The following is a 21,730-nucleotide window of genomic DNA, read 5'->3' as shown; positions in this document are numbered from 1 at the left end:
GTGAGATGAGAAAAACGAGTAGGGGAATGACAGCCGCCTCGCATCGTGAACCCCAGGATTGCAAGCGTGTCTGAAATCCGACGAAGGTCGATTCTAAATCGAATGAAACCGGACTGTTAACCCCACCCCCCAAAAAACGTTTGAATACTTCTCTAATTGGGTCATTTCTGCAACGTTAAGCACTAAAGGGCATTCTTTTGGAAAAAGGTTAAGAGGTACATAATCTAAGCAGTTGGGGGTGCGATATCTAAAGTGCCGTCGCAAATCTTTATTCAACCAGAGACCGGTGTGTGATTAAACATTCACTTTCTCCTCATTTTAGGGCATGCTTAATTCTGAGCAGCAGGGCATTGTGGGTAAAAATGACTCATATGTTTGGATCCATCCACAAATGGGTTCACACCCACAGGCGCTATCCAGGGCGACGGGAGGAGGATTGTTGGCGGGAGGGGTGGCGCCTTGGCCTAGTGGCCGCTGTCCAAATCTCCATCGATCTTCCTGGACGTATCAAACCGCAGTCAGCTGGTGAGCACAGGGACTTGGGGCTCAGCGTAAGGTTAGACAATGCGATAAAGAGACGAGCAGACAGGACAATAGCGAGATCCCTACCAGATATGAAGGTAAAGAATGCTAGGCTAGGTCTCCAGGAATGATTTAGGACGGCGATCAAAGGTCACTCTTGTTCTAGAGGACAGCCAAAATCCACGAAAGGCATCGGCTGTCTTCATTTACGGCGGTTGATAAGCTTTATTGAACCGAAAACAGAAGCCCGCATTTTACAGCTTCGGTGCTCAACCCGTGGCTTGCGAGCCTCATGTGGCTCACTAATGACACCGTGACGGATCGCAGGCTCATTTCGCGCCCAAATCGTTTTTTAACACGTTTTTGCCTCAGATTGATAGTCATAATGACAGGGTTTTGTACCATTACGTCATAAAGTGCCTCGACCCCGACCAATCGGAATGAACATCACTACATATCTGCCAATAGAAAGTAACCATAATGCTTTAACTTTAGACGCTGCTTATCAACCAATCAGAAATGACTAAAGCACTTTTGGCTGGCTAGCCATGGCTAAATTTAATTTCGACACAGGTGACATCACACTGTATTGTTAAATACGGTATAGGGGTTACTGTAATGGTCTGGTCTGTACAATTAAGTTAAGGTTGGTTTGGTTCTGGTCTGAAATACTGTTTGACAAGCAGGCATCAGAGCGAGAGGGTTGTGGAGATGCGCCTGGAAATGACTTTTCCCCCTGGAGCGTTCACAGCACGTTGGCAAAGCTACAATCACAATTCATCCACACGCCGGCTCTGCCAGCAGTCATCTGCCCGGGTGCCAGGCATGAGAATTTGCCCTGTGAGGAATGCGCCGCACGCTGCCAGAAAGATCTGCAGAGACGGGACTGACGGAGATAAAATTTACAATCTCTCACTGCCTGCCTCTCTCTCTCTCTCTCTCTCTCTCTCTCTCTCTCTCTCTCTCTCTGTCTGTCCTCTTCTCTGTCGTTAACTCTCTTCTCCAAACAAGGCTGTTGCCCTCTTTTACCTCAACAGTGTTTGTGTTTATTTTTTTAATGCTCTTACTCTAATCTGATTATAGCTTCATGTCATTTTTGCTTGTTTTAGTTTTAATTTATTTGTTTTGCTTATTTTTCGTTCTTTCATGTATTTGTTTATTTTTAATTACATTTAAGCTTTTTTAGTTCCTTTTGTTTATTCTTTTTTTGCTTTTGTCTGATCTTTCTTTTGTCTGCACATTTTATTTCATTTGCTTGTAATCTTTCTTTCTTTCTTTCTTTCTTTCTTTCTTTCTTTCTTTCTTTCTTTCTTTCTTTCTTTCTCTCAACCTTTTTTACCTTTTCTCATTCATTTATTCTTTCTTTCTTTCTTTTATCACTCGTTTATTATTTGCTACTTTCTTTCATTCTTTCTTTTATTACTCATTTGTTCTTTGATTCTTCCTTTCTTTCTTTTTCTTTCTTTCTTTCTTTCACTCATTTGTTCTTTCATTTCTTTTTCTTTCTTTCTTTCTTTCTTTCTTTCTTTCTTTCTTTCTTTCTTTCTTTCTTTCTTTCTTTCTTTCTTTCTTTCTTTCTTTCTTCCTTTCTTTCTTTCTTTCTTTCTTTCTTTCTTTCTTTCTTTCACTGATTTGTTCTTTCATTTCTTTTTCTTTCTTTCTTTCTTTCTTTCTTTCTTTCTTTCTTTCTTTCTTTCTTTCTTTCACTGATTTGTTCTTTCATTCCTTTTTCTTCCTTTATTTTTCTTTCTTTCTTTCTTTCACTGATTTGTTCTTTTATTCTTTCTTTTATCACTCGTTTGTTCTTTGATTCTTCCTTTATTTTTCTTTTTTCACTGATTTGTTCTTTCATTCTTTCTTTCTTTCTTTCTTTTTCTTTCACTGTTTCTTTATTTCTTCCATTCCTTACTTTTTTCTTTCTTTCTTTACTTTCTTTCATTCTTTGCTTCCCTTTTTCTTTTTTATTTCCTTCTTTTATTCAACCTTTCTTACTGTTTCTCTTTCTTTCTTTCTTTGCTTCCCTTTTTCTTTTTTATTTCCTTCTTTTATTCAAGCTTTCTTACTGTTTCTCTTTCTTTCTTTCTTTCTTTCTTTCTTTCTTTCTTTCTTTCTTTCTTTCTTTCTTTCTTTCTTTCTTTCTTTCTTTCTTTCTTTCTTTCTTTCTTTCTTTCTTTCACTGATTTGTTCTTTCATTCTTTCTTTTATCACTTGTTTGTTCTTTGATTCTTCCTTTTTTCCTTCCTTTTTTCTTTCTTTATTCATTCCTTTTTTCTTTCTTTTATTCCTTCCTTTTTTCTTTCTTTCTTTCCTTTTTTCTTTCTTTATTTCATTCTTTCTCTCAACCTTTCTTACGGTTTCTAATTTTTCTTTCTTTCATCTCATTTGTTCTTTCATTCTTTCTTTCATCACTTGTTTGTTCTTTGATTCTTCCTTTCTTTTTCTTTCGCTCTTTCTTTCTTTATTTCTTCCATTCCTTCCTTTTTTCTTTCTTTCTTTACTTTCTTTGCTTTTCTTTTTCTTTCTTTCCTTCCTTTTTTCTTTTTTAATTCCTTCTTTTATTCAACCTTTGTTACTGTTTCTCTTTCTTTTTTTTCTTTCTTTCACTAATTTGTTCTTTCATTCTTTCTTTAATCACTTGTTTGTTCTTTGATTCTTCCTTTTTTCTTTCTTTCCTTTTTTCTTTCTTTCTTTCCTTCTTTCTCTCAACCTTTCTTACTGTTTCAAATTTTTTCTTTCTTTCATCTCATTTGTTCTTTCTTTCATCACTCGTTTGTTCTTTGGTTCTTCCTTTCTTTTTCTTTCGCTCTTTCTTTCTGTCTTTCTTTCTTTCTTTCTTTCCTGCTTTTTCTTTCTTTATTTCCTTCTTTCTTTCTCTCAACCTTTCTTAGTGTTTATCATTCTGTATTTCTATCTTTCTCTCATCCCTTCTTTCTGTCTTTCTCTCATCCTTTCTTTCTTTCTTTCACTCATTTGTTCTTTCATTCTTTCTCGCTTCCTTTCTTTTTAATTCGTTCTTTTTCTTTCTTTCTTTCTTTCTTTCTTTCTCTCTCATACTTTCTTTCTTTCTTTCTTTCTTTTTTTCACTCATTTGTTCTTTCTCACTTCCTTTTTTAATTCATTATTTTTTCTTTCTTTCTTTCTTTCTTTCTTTCTTTCTTTCTTTCTTTCTTTCTTTCTTTCTTTCTTTCTTTCTTTCTTTCTTTCTTTCTTTCTTTCTGTCTCTCAACATTTCTTTCTGTTTCTCATTCTTTCTTTCTTTCCTTCTTTCTTTCTCTCAACCTTTGTTACTGTTTCTCATTCTTTCTTTCTTTCATTCTTTATTTTTTCTGTCTCTCAACCTTTCTTTCTGTTTATCATCTTTAATCTTTCTTTTTTCACTTGTTTGTTTGTTTGTTCTTTCGTTCTTTTTCTTTTGTTAATTTTTTTTCTTTCTCTTATCCTATCTTTCTTTCACTATTTTGTTCTTTCGTTCTTTCACTCTTCCTTTCTTTTTTATTCATTCTTTTTCTTTCTTTTTTATCTTCTATCTTTTTTGACTTGTTTGTTCTTTCGTTTTATCTTTTGTTTACTCTTTTTCTCTCATTCATTCTTTTTTTTGTTCATTCTTTTTCTTATCCTTTATTTCTTTATCTTTTTCCACTCATTTATTCTTTAGTTCTTTCTTTCTGATTTTTGTTCATTCTTTTCTTTCTCCCATCCTTTCGTTCTTTCTCTCTTTCTTCTCCCCCTCTCCCTCACATCCTTCTCTTTTTCTATCAGCTTTCTTTTTTCTCTAGCACTGTAATTCTAACCTGTTTTCATCCGCCCTGTTTATCTCCCACTCTTGTGCACATGTGCCATAAAGCAGACTGTGAAAAACAGGCCAGGCTGCCAAGGGATGGAGAGATAATGGAGAAACTGTCTCATCTGCTCATTCCCTCTATCCATTCAAATCTGTCATTACATCGTTCGTGGCAAAAACAAAGGGTGATGCACACGAACACATACAGTATCAAGAGCGAGCCATGCAGTGCGCACACATACGCAAATACACTGTTAAAAGCAAAAATTTAGTTTAATTACCAACAAAAAGTGTGATCTCACTTATTCCAATTTGCAAATCACTTCTAATTTATTGCACTCTTTTAATCAGTGAACGAATGTGCTGCAAAGGTTATGTCCTTGTTAGTTGCTCTTTAAAACTTTGCCCACGGCTTTTGCGCTCGCTCGCCCAAAATACACCAGCGTTAAACAAACTTCAGCTGTATGTGGTTTGTTTGTTATTCACAGAAACATCACAACATCTACCAGCCCTCCTGGGCAAGTGTGAAGCATTTTTCCACATTTGAAGTTTCATGCAAAAAAGATGAATGCCAATTAGCTTGCAAATCACCGGTGTGGATTTTAACACGGCGCTCGCCCGTGTTATGAAACTGTGTCTGTTTGTTGTCTCATTATCTCAAAATGGGCGAACTGGAATCATTTATTTAAAAACGCGGTCATCATTAGCATATCAAAAAGAATAGCTAATGGATACACACCGGTCGCGAATGCCGCAGATGTCAAACTGGATCTTGCTGTAGTTTCCAAGCAGGCCTTGCTGTACCAGGTACAAGTTGATAGGATGGTTGTTCACGATAATGGAGCGTATGCAGCCTTGATAGGTCACTGTTGGATTCCGACATCCCTGATTGGTTAACGTTGGTGGGCAACCTGTTAAACACATTTATTTAAATACAATTACATTTGTATAAAAGTTTTTGTATGCATTTATTCATTAAACCAAAAACCATAATGTTAAGCAAGGATGTGAGAGTATATTTATCTTCTCACTGATAATATTTTGGCTATATATCAGGTGTATTTATTTTCTCAGCGATTATGTTTCGGCTATATAATCTCTATCAGTTATAATAAGTGCTATATCAGTCAAAATAAGCTGACGTTGGAAATGTTTTTAATACATACAGGCAAATGTAGGTGCAGAACACACCTGGCTGCCATCTGCTTTGTCACTGATTAAGCAATAATAACGGTAACCACTGCTTGAGAACATAATTAAAAAACAAAGCCTATATTAGATTTTAACTTTATTACAATTAAGCCCCTCCCATATTTTCTCTGCCTCAAATTAGCCCCTGCCTCTATACAATTGCAACAGCCCAGACCATAGATATGAATATGCCAATTAGTCACTGCCTCTACTTTATCGCAGAAGACCGGGCCATAGATACACATGCTACATTCAGCAGCTTTAGACATATAGCTGCTAAGTCCAGTTTCACTCAATCGTGCCAGCTTAAACCATAGATATATATGTAAATAGATGTTCGACAGTTTTAGACACATATAGCTGCTATGTCCAATTTCACTCAATCGCACCAGCTTAGACCATAGATTTTGACGCTATTGGTCCTACTATTCAATTTATTGGCACACTGGCACAGTTCCCATATGTTTCAAGCATGCGGTTGTCCAGCCTATGCTAAAGAAATATAACCTGGATGGAAAAAGTCTTAATAATTATCGGCCAATTTCAAAATAGCCATTTCTATCAAAAATTTTAGAAAAGGTGGTTTTAACACAGTTGCTTCCCTATCTCAACTCAATAAAGATTCTAGAGCCATTTCAATCTGGATTCAAAGCATGTCACAGCACTGAGACAGCCCTGTTAAAGGTGACAAACCTTGACTCAGGTGACTACGCCATTCTGGTCCTGTTGGATCTTAGCGCTGCATTTGACAAGGTAGATCATGCTATATTATTAGAGCGTCTCGAACATTGGGCTGGCATAAAGGGTATAGCACTTAACCTTTTCCGTTCCTACCTCCAACAAAGGTCCTGTTCAATATCTATAGGCCAATATTCCTCATCCTCTGCCCCTATGTCTTATAGTGTCCCCCAGGGATCTATTTTGGGTCCTATACTTTTTTGCCTTTTCATGCTTCCCCTGGGTAACATTATCAGAACATTTAATATTTCATTCCATCTTTATGCAGATGACATTCAACTGTATATCCCACTTAAAACCAGCAGCTCCTTACAGCCTCTTTTGTACTGCCTGAAAGAAATAAAAAATTGGATGACTAATAATTTTTTACAGTTAAATGACAACAAAACTGAAGTAATTGTTTTTGGCCTTTCAAAATCAAAAAATTCTTTCACTGGCAACCTTGGTCCTCTTGCTCCTTATGTTAAATCGCATGCACGTAACTTGGGTGTCATTTTAGATTCCAATCTGAACATGCACAAACAAATTTCATCAATAGTTTTTATCAATTGAGAATCATTTCCAAACTCAAGCCTGTTTTGTCGTACAATGATCTGGAAAAAGTCATCCATGCTTTCATAACATCCCGCTTAGATCATTGCAACTCTCTTTACTTTGGTCTCCCCTCAACCCTAGTAGCACGGCTTCAGATGGTCCAAAATGCAGCGGCTAGACTACTCACAAACACACAAAAAACATGAACACATTACACCTGTCCTGGTCTCCTTGCATTGGCTACCAGTCCAGTTTAGGATACAATTTAAAGTACTTTTGATGGTTTTTAAATCTCTTCACGCCTTGGCCCCTAGTTACTTGGCTGATTGTATCCATTCTTATGAAGCCCCCAGCTCACTCAGATCTTCAAGTCAAGGTCTTCTACATGTCCCACGGTCCCGGCTTAAGCAAAAAGGTGATAGAGCCTTTTCTATTGCTGGCCCCCAGCTGTGGAACCAATTGCCACCTGACATAAGAAATGCGTCTTCGGTAACTATTTTCAAAGCCAGGCTAAAAACACACCTATTTAAAGTGGCCTTTACTGTGTCTTAACTGTCCTGTCCCGTTTGTCTGTAGTAAATTGTTTTTGTTTTTTTTTCTTGATTTTGCCTTGATTTTGCTACTTTTAATCATTTTATTAATTTGTTGCACTATGTATAGCACTTTGGTCAGCGCAAGCTGTGTTCTAAATGTGCTATATAAATAAATTTTACTTACTTACTTACTATAGATATATATGTACATAGATGCTACATTCAGCAGTTTTAGACACATATAGCTGCTAAGTCCAGTTTTACTCAATCGTACCAGCTTGGACCATAGAAATATATGTACATAGATGATACATTTGTCAGCTTTAGACACATATAGCTGCTAAGTCCAGTTTTACTCAATTGCACCAGCTCAGACCATAGATATGTACGTAGATGCTACATTCGGCAGCTTTAGACACATATAGCTGCTAAGTCCAGTTTCACTCAATCGTGCCAGCTCAGACCATAGATATATATGTACATAGATGCTACATTCGGCAGCTTTAGACATATATTGCTGCTAAGTCCAGTTTCACTCAATCGTGCCAGCTCAGACCATAGATGTAGATGCTACATTCGGCAGCTTTAGACACATATAGCTGCTAAGTCCACGTTCACTCAATCGTGCCATCTTAAACCATAGATATATATGTACATAGAAGCTACATTTGGCAGTTTTAGACACATATTGCTGCTAAATCTGGTTTCACTTAATTGCACCAGCTCAGACCATAGATATATATGTACATAGATGCTACATTCAGCAGTTTTAGACACATATAGCTGCTAAGTCCAGTTTTACTCAATCGTACCAGCTCGGACCATAGAAATATATGTACATAGATGCTACATTTGGCAGTTTTAGACACATATAGCTGCTAAATCTGATTTCACTTAATTGCACCAGCTCAGACCATAGAAATATATGTACATAGATGCTACATTCAGCAGTTTTAGACACATATAGCTGCTAAGTCCAGTTTTACTCAATCGTACCAGCTCGGACCATAGAAATATATGTACATTGATGCTACATTTGGCAGTTTTAGACACATATAGCTGCTAAGTCCAGTTTTACTCAATCGCACCAGCTCAGACCATAGATATATATGTACATAGATGCTACATCCGTCAGTTTTAGACACATATAGCTGCTTAATCCGGTTTCACTCAATCGCACCAGCTCAGAGCATAGATATATATATCTACATAGATGCTACATTCTGCAGTTTAAGACACATATAGTTGCTAAATCCGGTTTCACTCAATCACACCAGCTCGGACCAAAGATATATATTTACATAGATGCTACATTTAGCAGTTTTAGACACATAGCTGCTAAGTCCAGTTTCACTCAATCGTACCAGCTCGGACCATAGAAATACATGTACATAGATGCTACATTCAGCAGTTTTAGACACATATAGCTGCTAAATGCAGTTTCACTCAATCACACCAGCTCGGACCAAAGGTATATATTTACATAGATGCTACATTTAGCCGTTTTAGACACATAGCTGCTAAGTCAGGTTTCACTCAATCGAACCAGCTCAGAGCATAGATATATATGTACACAGATGCTACATTTGGCAGTTAAGACACATATAGTTGCTAAATCCGGTTTCCCTCAATCACACCAGTTCGGACCAAAGATATATATGTACATAGATGCTACATTCAGCAGTTTTAGACACATATAGCAGCTAAATCCGGTTTCACTCAATTGCACCAGCTCGAACCATAGATATACATGTACGTAGATGCTACATTCGACAGTTTTTGACACATATAGCTGCTAAGTTCAGTTTCACTCAATCGCACCAGCTTGTACCATAGATATTTATGTACATAGATGCCACATTCAGAGTTTTAGACACATATAGCTGCTAAATGCAGTTTCACTCAATCGCAGCAGCTCAGACATAGAAATATATGTACACAGATGCTACATTTAGCAGTTTTAAGCACATACAGCTGCTAAATATGGTTTTATTCAATGGCACCAGTTCAGACCATAGATATATGTACATAGATGCTACATTCAGCAGTTTTAGACACATATAGCAGCTAAATCCGGTTTCACTCAATCGCACCAGCTTGGACCATAGATATATATGTACATAGATGCCACATTCAGAGTTTTAGACACATATAGCTGCTAAATGCAGTTTCACTCAATCGCACCAGCTCAGACATAGATCTATGTACACAGATGCTACATTTAGCAGTTTTAAGCACATACAGCTGCTAAATATGGTTTCATTCAATGGCACCAGTTCGGACCATAGATATATATGTACATAGATGCTACATTTAGCAGTTTTAGACACATATTGCTTCACAAAGTCCAGGTGCAATGCACAATGCAAAGATTTTAAGGGGTGGATTAAGAGATGGTCGTGTGCTTAGTTGTTATAAAAATTTTGCATTTAGGATTTTTTTTATATCTATATCAATATAACAAATCATTAGCCATACATTTATATAATTTTAAATGTTGATATGATTTTGGGCAAAAAATACATGATTTCCTTCTAGGTCAAACAACCAATAATCTATTTCCACACATATAAAAATTGTGTATGGCTGTGTACATGACTAATAAAACTTGAAACTCATTTAATTATCTTTATATCGCTCACAAGAAAAACTACAACAAGACACAAAAGTACATAGCTGGATTAATTTGATAACTCCTGTAAGTACCACTAAATCTCTGTAAAAACTCTTTGAGTAGGAACATCTTTATTATATATGCTACACATCCTATAGTATAAAACAATGACTGTGATTACAAAAGCTTAATTAAGAACCAATACAGTGGATGTAGTGATTAACAGCCCCCACAATTCAGTCTTACATAAATGACGCTCATCACCTTCTGTCACTGCCTCATTTCCAACCAACGCATTTAATTATAAAACGATCACCCACCTCCAATTAACACGCTCTTCCCGGGCTGCGCGCTCTCTTTCAGCTGCATGGTGGACGTCGCCTCATCGTCCACAGAGAGAGACACCTGCAGTCCACCCACGCTAATGGACACCGCGTGCCATTGGCCGTCACTCAGAGCCTGACCTGTCGGAGGCAGACACAGAAGCGTGTTACATCTCAGAGCCTGTGCATTAATCACGGCAGGTGATTGGCAGATCTGGGGTTTGCGCGTTGGAGCTCGACGAGTTAATCTGCATATGTCAACCCGCCGGAGAAGCCTCCATTCCCCCCGAGAGAGAGAGACGTGCGGATTCGGTTTGGCGTCGGCGATGGCAACCTGCCAGGCAACCGCATCCGAAATGCCGTCAACTTGCCGGTGCACCTGCCAGGGAGTGTTTTACAACTAAAAATCCTGTTTAAATATTCGGTGAATGTTTTATTGTGGGGAATGTATGAATTTTGTTCACAAGCTGTTTGGAGAAATGCATAACATTCCTTCCATATTCACCGTTTTGCAAATATGAGATAATTAGATTTACTGTAGACAAAGGCCTGCTTACATTGCAGAGTATTTAATAATAACCTTATAAATAAATAACGAATTTACATGAAAATTTGATATTTTCAGACAATGTAATCTTACTTTAAAGGGACTTTTTTCGGCATGTGCAAAATGTATATTTCACAATATTGGAAAACAGTGGCAACCTTTACCGACACAATGCAACAAAGTTGACCACAGCTTTATCTTTGTGCAAACATGCAGTGATTTAATGCAAAACCATTATGCGTTCATAGTGTTGTAGCATAAGATCGAATCTGATAAATGTATCAGGCTCTTGTAATCTTTTCCCCACGAGATCAGCAAAACCTACCCAGACCCACATAAACAGACAAACACATCTCACCGATGACTATGTCCGAGCTTTGCAGTGCCGATCTGTGGTGCGTAAGTCTCAGTTGCCCATTAACAAGAATCAGCAAGAGCCTCTCCGTTTCTCTCCTTAACCAGGTCGACAGTAACATCCCCTCCCTGTTCCATGTACGGAACTGGAACGTCACCGACAACTCTTCCGCAGTGCCGTCCGTCACACCGTCCACGGGAAGTGACAGGAAACTGCTGCTGGAGCTCAGGAAGGTGGCGGAAACCAGCTGTGGCTCTGAGCAGGTAAAGGTCACATTTCCCTGAAATTGAAAATTGGAGTTGGCGTGGATGTTACACGATACAATATAATATAAATCTTTAGGTTAAGAACAGAATTTGTTAAAAAAAAGTTTCTATGTTTTTAACCCCACCCAATCTAAATCCAGGAAAACTTTAATGCATTTGACAGGTTTTGCCCACAGGTAAGCAGACTAAAACGATATATAAACACCAAAAAATCAATTGTAAAGTCTTCATTGGAAATAAGATAGCGTTCTGCATTTAGTCCTATAGTCCAATAGCGCTGGACTGTACGGTGGACAGTTCATTGATCTATGCTCTTGCGTGGCCTCCATCTAACCGACTCCAGACTGTCGGACCGCCAAACGAAAACCAATGGAGGACAAAAACACGTTTAGGGTTTAAGGTGAGGTGCCAAAGTGCTTGTAGGAAAGAATAGGCTAGCTAACCCCCCAAACGCCACATATATTTGCACACCTACAAAGCTTGTGGTGAGACCCTTGGCCCCATCTGGGTGAAAGTACAGACCACATATTGCGGCTAAATACAGTCGTGGCTCCTCTTCTCAGTGTTTAATCTATCTATTGACAGTGGTTTGCAAGGACTTAAAGTAGGGAACCCGAAACCGGTTAAACCGTGGGCATGAATATATCTTACACTAAAACTCTGATCCTGGTTAAAACAAACCTATTAAGATTCATTTCGTGCAATCTCACAGACATAAAAACATCGTAGACTTCTTGACCCCGGTAATGCCAGATGCGGCATATCCCACATTGCATATCTGACTCACTATGATGCCGCTAGTTACACCAGAGACACAATGCCTCATTGCCTAGACCTAATTGAGCCCCAAAGGCCCCTTAGGAGCCCCCGCATTCGCCTCGCAGAAAAAAATACTGCATAATTGAGGGAGAGAGAGAGCGTGAGGTGATGTCCGCTGTGAAATTCTCAGAGGGTGGCGGGACTAAGTGGAATTCGGGCCTTTTCGTTATTAGTAAAGCGCTCTCTCGCCGAACTCCTTTCTTGTCCATTAAAAGACGCTATATCCAGCATGTGGGCCGGATTAATGGCGGAAGTGATTAGCTGCGCTTTGGTGTAGTCGACTGCGATGATACGACACACGATGACAAGCCATTAAACATCATCGCGGCTGGGAATGGACGGTAACAATGAGGCCGTAAGAATGAAAGTTGCTTTATTTAGAAATGATTGTCATTACCCAAGACAGTGAACTTTGAAAATGTAATACAATAAAGTAGAACTATAAGGTTTGTACTAAGAACATCATATTTGTCTTATTGCAAACTGTCTTTTATCACATTGCTGCTTCTGCACTAATACTGTTTTAAACCAAGCAATATTTAGATTTTTGAATGTTAAAATACCTCCTACAAGATGTCAATCTCAGAAATGGCCTCAAGCCGAGTTAAGTTTCAGACCCATCTCTCTCATTAAAGTCTCTTTCATTTCGAAATGACTGTAATTTGGTCCCCAGACCCTTCGCGAGATAGCGAATCCTTTTACGAGGCATTCGTCAGCAAATCACTAATGAGGCATAATCCAAGTCCTAGAAAACGGACTGCTCACCTTGTAAAAGATATTTTAATGATCAGGTTCTCTGCTTTGTTGGAATAATGTGGACAAAACCACAATTCACTCTTGCGAAAAGCTCCCTCGTGTCATATTTTATCGACGATGAACTCCACCACCAAAAGAAAACCGCTGTGCTATGTTTTTTCTCATGTGGAGAACTGAGCTAAAATGCATTTCTTAAAAAGCACAGGGAACTAACAATGCTTGTTTCAACCAGGAGAAATTTTGGTTCTGGCACCTTTCCACGCTTGTGCAACTAGGAAAGAAATCGCTAAAGACTTGTGTCAAAAAACAAATCTATTATGCACTGCAAACAATGACTTTCTTACTTATTATTTTGTCTTGTTTTCAGTAAAAATATCAAAAAAATTCTTAAATTAAGATGTATTTTCTTGATGAGCAAAATGACCTAGGAAAATAAGTCTAGTTTTTAGACAAAAAAATATAAACTTTAAGTAAAGTAATGCTTAAAATTCGTAAATTAAGATTTTTTTGGTGACATTGGAGTAAAAAATTTTTTTAAGGTGACATTGGAGTAAAAATCTAAAGTTTTCATGTGCTCACGTGAAACTTTTGCGTGCGCATGTGAAACTTTCACGTGCGCACATGAAACTTTAGCTTTCAAGAAAGTTTCACATGCGCACGCGAAACTAAACTTTATTACATTTTTTCTCCATGTCCCCTTAGGGGCTCCTTAACGTTGTACTTAAAACAAGCAAAAAATCTGCCAAAGGAATAAGAAAACATTTCTTGAAATAAGTTAACCTTTTTCATAAACACTTAATTTAAGAAAATTGTTCTTATTCCATTGGCAGATTTTTTGCTTGTTTTAAGGAGCCCCTAAGGGGACATGGAGAAAAAATTTAATAAAGTTTAGTTTTGCGTGCGCACGTGAAACTTTCGTGAAAGCTAAAGTTTCACGTGAGCACGCAAAAGTTTCACGTGAGCACATGAAAACTTTAGATTTTTTTACTCCAATGTCACCTTAAAAACATTTTTTACTCCAATGTCACCAAAAAACATCTTAATTTAAGAATTATTAGATATTTTTACTGAAAACAAGACAAAAATACTCAGTAAAGATAAATAAAGAATAATAAATTAATAAAAAAGAAATATTTTTGGTTGAAAATAATTTTTTGTAGTGTAGGGGCTCGGTACCAAGTCGCTTACATTTTATATTTTTCTAAAAACTAGACTTATTTTCCTAGTTCATTTTGATCATCAAGAAAATACATATTAATTTAAGAATTTTAGGATATTTTTACTGAAAACAAAACAAAAATACTCAGTAAGAAAGTCATTTCTTGCTGTGAGGAAAGGTTAAGTTGTGAAATTGATCTTTTTTTCATCATACACTGCAAAAAATGACTTTCTTACTTATTTATTTAATTTTTAAAGTAGAAATATCTAAAAATTCTTAAATCAAGATGAATTATCTTGATGAGCAAAATTACCTAAGAAAATAAGTCTAGTTTTTAGAGAAAAAAATACAATTTAAGTAAATTTGTGCTTAAAACCAGCAAAAATATCTGCCAATGGGGAGAGAAATTTTTGCTTGAATTAAGTGTTTAAGAAAAAAGTAATTTTTTTTCAAGATTTTTTTCTCACCCCATTGGGAGATATTTTTGCTTGTTTTAAGCACAAAATCACTTAAATTGTATATTGTTTCTCTAAAAACTAAACTTATTTTCTAAGCTCATTTTGCTCTTCAAGAAGAAGCATCTTCATTTTAGAATTTTTAAATATTTCTATTATAAACAAGACAAAAATACACTGCAAAAAATGATTTTCAAGAAAAAAATCCTAGCATTTTTGTCCGGTTTTCAGTAAAATATCTCAAACTTCTTAAATAAGATGCTTTTTCTTGATGAGCAAAACGACCCAAGAAAATAAGTCTAGTTTTTAGACCAAAAATATAAAATGTAAGTGATTTTGTGCACAAAACAAGCAAAAAAATCTGCCAATGGGGTAAGCAAATTTTTCTTGAATTTAGTGTTTAAGAAAAATGTTCAAGATTTTTTTGCTTACCCCATTGGCAGACTTTTTTGCTTGTTTTATTCACAAAATCACTTAAATTTTATATTTTAAGTCTACAAACTAGACTAATTTTCTTGGGTCGTTTTGCACATCAAGAAAAAGCATCTTAATTAAATTTTTTTTATATATTTTTACTGAAAGCAAGAAAAAAATACTAAGAATTTTTTTTTCTTAAAAATAATTTTTTGCACAGTGTGTAGATGCCTCCTACAATTATTGCATCAAAAAATAACAGATAAACATTCTCACCACACTGTAGATTTGAGGTTTGCGTCGTTTGGCCAAGTCAATGATGTTGACTCCATTGTAATAAAGGTTTTCCATACATCCATGGAAGTTCTTCCGTAAAAACGTGCCTGGCTTTCCAGGTAGAGGGATGCCTCCGAAGCTGAGCTTTGTGAAATGAATGGGACAGAACAGCATGGGGAAGGTTTTAAAACACAGCGAAATGTTTGGCATCTAGGTAAATAATAATGAGTTGATTCTGCAATGCTACCAATCTTAAACATGTTACAGGTAGACAAGACCAGTGGTGGCCAGTGACTTCTTTTTCGAGGGCACACGATACCAAGCTTATCAAAACATGCATTTACCCCATCATGTGTGTGGCTCGTCATGTCAAAATAGGTGTTCGGTGCGTCATGTGAACCTATATGCATCACGCGTCATATCAAAATACGTTCCTGCTGCAGACGCTACAAAGGGGTTTATGATTAAAGAGACGCTGGCGTTTGCCAGATACTCATGTGGAATGAGAGTATAGTGTTAAGTTAGTGTCTTGCGAGTGTTTCGTGAACGTGAGCATCTACTTAATCATAAATCCTTTCGATGCATGTGCAGCAGACACATATTTTGACATGACGCGTGATGCACATAGGTTCACATGACGCAACAAACACCTATTTTAACATTACGAGCCACAGACATGACACCCGCCTCTTGGAAGAAACACCACATTACATAATACAGTAATGCAATACATTATAAAAACAAACAAAAACATTCTCACCTCGTAATCGACCTCCAGCGAATCGTCGAGACCACCCGTCCTTACTCGTCTGGTTAGTTTGTCTACTGTGAAGTTAATCTGTTTGTTAAATCGCTCGATCAAAACGGTGTGCCAGTGATGGTCGTCCAGTAGGCTACCCAGAAACACAGAAACATGGCCACTGCTAGCGTGCGTCTTAGCATCGTCTTGAGAGAAAGACAAAAAAAGAGAGGAATATTACCTGAAATAAAATTATTATCGGACAGTATTTCAAGTATTTCCATATGTTTAGCTTCTTCACACTAAAAAAAAATCCAAGATCTCTTTTACAACACCCATTATAAACCCAACCCCCAAGTCATTACCGCAATGCGAAGAAAATTACATTTAAATCGTTAAGTATTGTATACACCATAGTTATATTTGTTTTACAATCTTTGATTTATGCTGATGTGAACCAAATACTCCAGTAGTACTATAAAAAGTAATCAGTAAATAAATAATTACTGAGAATCCCATAAACTTAAAAACTAAATGCATTATGCAAATGAGAATTTAGGGGTAATTGTCATTAAAATGTCCCAATGCAAAGGCCGTATTTATGCAAATGATTAAGGAAAACATTGTCTTGATGAACAGCATCAGCATAATCGCATCTCGGTGTACTTGAGCAATCAGAGCTCGCCGCATGCTTAACGTAAAATACGGCAAATTCCTTCTGACTGCTGGTGCTAATTGAAAACGAGACTCTGGGAATTTAAACCAGCCCTCACGACGGCACGCTACACTTCTGTGCGATAATGTTGTGGATTCAACCTCTTAAATGAATCAAATCCACCTCCCATTTGATTGCGGTAAGATGTCGCGTTTCATCCTGCGGCAATGACTGAACAGCTCTACAAAAACCAAACATGTGGAACAATCTAAACACTGTGAATCTCACAAGGGTCTCAAGTGCATATATAGTTAAAGCATTTGCCATAAATAGTACTGTATGTGAGAATTAGTGCATCTCAAATGCATTGCAAGAAAAAACGGTACGTGACGGTAACCTGTAGCCTCTTATGGAACGGCTGAAAATCCACAAGGGGGCGTATTTGTTCCTCAGACGTTGCACAATAAACGTGACATCCGGATATATTCATTATAAATCGTGAATGAAAAGTGAGATTCGAACGAATGTCCGTTAGTGAACTAATTGTATACAGTATTTATATCTTAATTCGATCAGAAACGTCAAGATTGTGAGATGAACAAATCGTTTTGGATTAAAAGTCTTGGATATTCCATTTCCTTGGACTTTTGGGGATTTATGAATAATTTGTTTTGGACAATTTCACTGAAGCGGATAAAGGGAAGATTTTGAAGGTAAGTAAATATCCTAAATTGGCGCCGCCGGTTCAGGTAACTAACAACTACATTACAGTTTTATGACTGCTAAAAATCATATTATGCATGTGTGCGCTTAATGGAATCCCGAAAGTCTAAGCTTTCCAACGATGTGCCGCATGACCGTATATTTTGAAGATTTAATGCTTCAAAGTTACAATGACGTTTATGCAGGCTCACGACGTGCAAGGGAGGGGGTGGACCGTGTACGGCACAGTGTTCCTTATCAGGTTAAAAAGGTACAATTTAAGTACTGATACGTACATTTGAGGTACCAATATGTATCTTTGAGGGTACTAGAATGCACCATTTAGGTACAAGATGAACTTTTTGTCCCAGAGATAGCTTTTGTACCTATAACATGAACAAGCATTACATTGAAACACGATTACTTCAAATCTCATTGGTTCTCAAATGTCTTGTGATGAAACAAGCATATGACGACTTTTTACAACGCACGCAAGAAAAAATAACGTAACATTTGAATATATTTGAACTTATTAGTTTGTGTTAAACTGAAGAAAGGCAGTTCATTATTATTATTTTTTTTTAATGTGACAAAAATGGTTTGGCAAAATATGTTTTAAAAGCATGCATCTGGTTTATTTTAACGCACATAGTGTATTTATGTTGATTTTATGCAATAAGAAATGTGCACAATTTTTATGAAAGTTAAGACTGAATGGACCTGAAAATGTCAAATGGTGTAACCGCCATTTGCGCCAAAGAATGAGAAATATTAAATATTTTATCCACCTTGACGGCATGTAAACTTAATCATAAAAAAGTAAAATATCATTTTATTAGTTATTTCTTAATGCAAATTTTAATGCGTTTTTGTAATATTTGTCCTGACATATGCTAAAAACAGCTCTGTTTTTTAAATAATCTTTGAAAAATGATGTAAAAAAAATCATATTACACTGAACTAGATCATTATATTTTATTCCACATTTTTTATAAATATATTTATATTTTTATTTAAATAAAATACTAGTTACACCAAATGACACAGACCGGTTACACCACATTGACATTTTTGCAATTATCCCCCAAATATTCTTTCAAAAAAAAAAAAAAAAAATCTGCAAATTTATTTTGAAATTTTAACCCTTTTACATTTAATTGAACCATACGGCCACAAAATAATTAACGTCACGTCATTGACCCATATGCAAACTTTCACTTACCCAGATTAATGTGTAAGGCCAGTCTGCCCTTATGTAGCTCCAGTGTGATGTAATCGCCCCGTTGCCCTTCGCCATGAACAAGAACCCCATCCGCACGCTGACTCTTGAACCGCAGTGAGATTACATCTTTTACCGTGCTGGTGGACTTCTGATTGAAGCGGTACAGCAGAGAGCTCCTGCCATTGAAGTCGGCAACGTCTGACTCTGAGCACGGAAAAACATTTCAGAAAGCAAATCTGAATCAGTAAGAGAAATCCTAGAGATTACAGATTATACGTTTAATTGTAATCTAATGATAACAAAAGTAGATGCAATATTGCACTTGAATTTTGAAGGCGACGTAAAACAAAACTGACCTTATTTGCCTTTCCCTTAAAAACTTTCTCTGATATTATTAAGTCACATTGAAGTGTGACTATATATTTATATATTTTTATCAGTATGTGTGTTCGAACCGAGCGGCAACCTTCCGATCTTTCTGATGAAGCCAATACGGAAGTGACTTAAACTGCAATTCCTTGACTGGCCGCTAGAGGCAGGCTCCAAAAAAGGAGTAAATTCCCATAGACCCCCATGTTAAACTGCCCAACTTTACAGTAGAAAATAATATGTTTACAGCCTGGTACAAAAAGAGTTTTTGGTCTATATCGCTGATTTTGCCCCTCATGACAACTTTGAGGGGCAAATTTTTTTTTAACTCATCCATTTAAATTATGTTAAGCCGTAAAGTTGTGCATAATTAAGGGCGTGGCCACTTGAGTGATGGGTGAACTGCCACTGCTGTCACTACCGTTCAGCTAGGCGGGCATGGGTTCAGCAACCAGCCACCTCAGCTTCACCCGCGTCCCACCTCTTTACCCGTTTTCGGTTACTAGCAAGATGGCGACTGCAGGCTCCGCCCACTTTTGGCTACAAAAATATCTTCAAAAGCCTATGGGTAATGTCACGGACACTACGTCCATACTTTTTTATAGTCTATGGTTCGAACCCATGATCCTTTTGCAATGCTAACGCAATGCTCTGAGCTACAAAGGACATTTTTGTGAATTTTTTTAACCACTTAAATAGCATGATACCTTAGCAAACACTATGATATTATTATCATAGCCAAACATAATTGGATTTTCAACATCTTATCCTCATAGATCAAAATCCATTTTTATGTAATATATCCTACTAAGCATTCCATCAGAAAGATGTTTGGTAAGCTCACAATGTCTGTTCTAGGGTCATTTATGTCTATATTTCTGTATTGTTTAAGTGCTATAATTGCTTGTATCAACCTAGAAAATGTGAAAAAGATCAACCCAGTAACTTAGTTTTGATAAACCATTCATGTTGAAAAATGGGTCCCCTTGTGATGTCAGAATGGGATAATACTGCGGCACTGCCATTTAGTGCAGAGTTCAGCTCATTTGCATATAAAAGAACACACCCAAAATGGCAAATTTTTGCTCACACCTACAAAGTGGCAATTTTAACATGTTATAATAAATTATCTATATGCTATTTTAACCTAAAACTTCACATATGTACTCTGGGCACACCAACGATTTATTTGACATCTTTTAAAAAAATCTTGTGAAATGTCCCCTTTAAACTTTTCCCTCTAGTTACAGTCCAGTTCAGGACCTAAGCAGTGGAATTCATTTTATCCTTAAAAGGTTTGCTCCAAAAATATGCCCGTCTTGAAGCAAGCCTTCAGAACAAATACCATCTCAAGTAATAAAAGGCAGAAATGTGGATTTTGACCCGGGCGCAGAGGTCAGACAGTAAATTTCTCGTTCTTTCTCCATCTCCCCTCTCCAGACGGAACGGGCGCGTAGCCACGCTGAGCGCGAGAGACTGAGGCTAACTAGCCGTGACAGGCAAAGCCGAGCGAAGAGCTCAGAGCCGTCTGCTGAGGACCAACGCAGAGGGTCCGAGAACACCAGCAACTGCAATGAGGCCGAGTGAGATAAAGTGGAAAAAATTTGAAGAGAACCTGTGCCAAGACAAACTTTCTTTAAAGTCACATGCTTTTTGGACAACATAGGCCAAATCATCTCAGAACATCATGATCACCTTGAGAAAAATTTAATAAACTAGACAAGACAGTTAAAAAAATACGGACAGGTTTGGGAAAAAGCAAAACATATGCATACTGTATTACATAATCCTTCCTGAAGGGAAAGAGCAAACATTGCAAAGTTCAAATTGCAGGTGAACTCCGCTAGACTTTTTGTAAAACACAACACACAGATGAACACGCTGTTTTATGAATTGTTTATGAAATTACTGCAGAATAAATAACTTTCTAACCTTTCGGTTTACCTTGCTGCTACGCCTACGCAAAATCCACAGAAATCTCTTAAGATTTAAAGGGATAGTTCACCCAAAAATGAAAATCATGTCATTATTTATTCCCCCTCATGTTGTTACAAACCTGAATAAACTTCTTTGTTTTGATGTCCACAAAGGAAGATATTTTGAGGAATGTTTGAAGCGATCATGAGCCCTATTCACTTCCATAGTAATATTTTTCCTACTATGGAAGTCAATGGGGCTTTATACAAAGAAATATATACAGGTTTGTAACAACATGAGGGGGAGTAGCCTAAATGATGAGTTTCATTGTTAATTGTTTTACACACTTCCCATACGTGTTTGCGTCTTAAAGCTTTGAAATCATATTTAAAGGGATAGTTCACTCAAAAATGAAAATGATGCCCCCCCTCATTGTTACAAACCTGTATACATTTCTTTGTTCTGTTTACCACAAACAAAGATATTTTGAGGAATGTTTTTAAACCAAAGCGATCATGAGCCCCATTCACTTCCATAGTATTATTTTTTCCTACTATGGAAGTCAATGGGGCTTTATACAAAGAAATTTATACAGGTTTGTAACAACATGAGGGTGAGTAAACTACACGATTTTAATTTTTGGGTGAACTATCCCTTTAAGTTTCATTGTTAAATTTCTACACGCTCCCCACACTTGTGTTTGCTTCTTAATATCTTGAAATCAAATTTAAAGGGATAGTTCACCCAAAAATAAAAATGATGCCATCATTTACTCACCCTTGTGTTGTTACAAACCTGTATACATTTCTATGTTCTGATGACCACAAACAAAGATATTTTGAG

At 36.9% G+C, this 21,730-nt stretch overlaps 1 protein-coding gene across 6 annotated transcripts in view; it reads right to left on the bottom strand.

The window, feature by feature from the left end:
• cntnap5b (contactin associated protein family member 5b) overlaps nt 1–21,730 on the bottom strand; it is a 269,502-nt gene that overhangs the window by 18,781 nt on the left and 228,991 nt on the right. For all 6 annotated transcript variants that reach the window (XM_073861992.1, XM_073861991.1, XM_073861995.1 and 3 more), the window contains 6 exons: nt 18,602–18,805; nt 16,044–16,228; nt 15,284–15,427; nt 11,142–11,418; nt 10,234–10,377; nt 5,043–5,214 (listed from right to left, as the gene is read on the bottom strand). In XM_073861992.1, the coding sequence (XP_073718093.1) occupies nt 5,043–5,214; nt 10,234–10,377; nt 11,142–11,418; nt 15,284–15,427; nt 16,044–16,228; nt 18,602–18,805 (1,126 nt within the window). The remainder of the gene's footprint in view (nt 1–5,042; nt 5,215–10,233; nt 10,378–11,141; nt 11,419–15,283; nt 15,428–16,043; nt 16,229–18,601; nt 18,806–21,730) is intronic.

The sequence above is a fragment of the Misgurnus anguillicaudatus genome, chromosome 23, assembly GCF_027580225.2.
Source record: "Misgurnus anguillicaudatus chromosome 23, ASM2758022v2, whole genome shotgun sequence".
NCBI lineage: Eukaryota > Metazoa > Chordata > Actinopteri > Cypriniformes > Cobitidae > Misgurnus > Misgurnus anguillicaudatus.
Note: the sequence above shows the minus strand (reverse complement) of the source record. Positions and strands in the feature narration are given on the sequence as shown.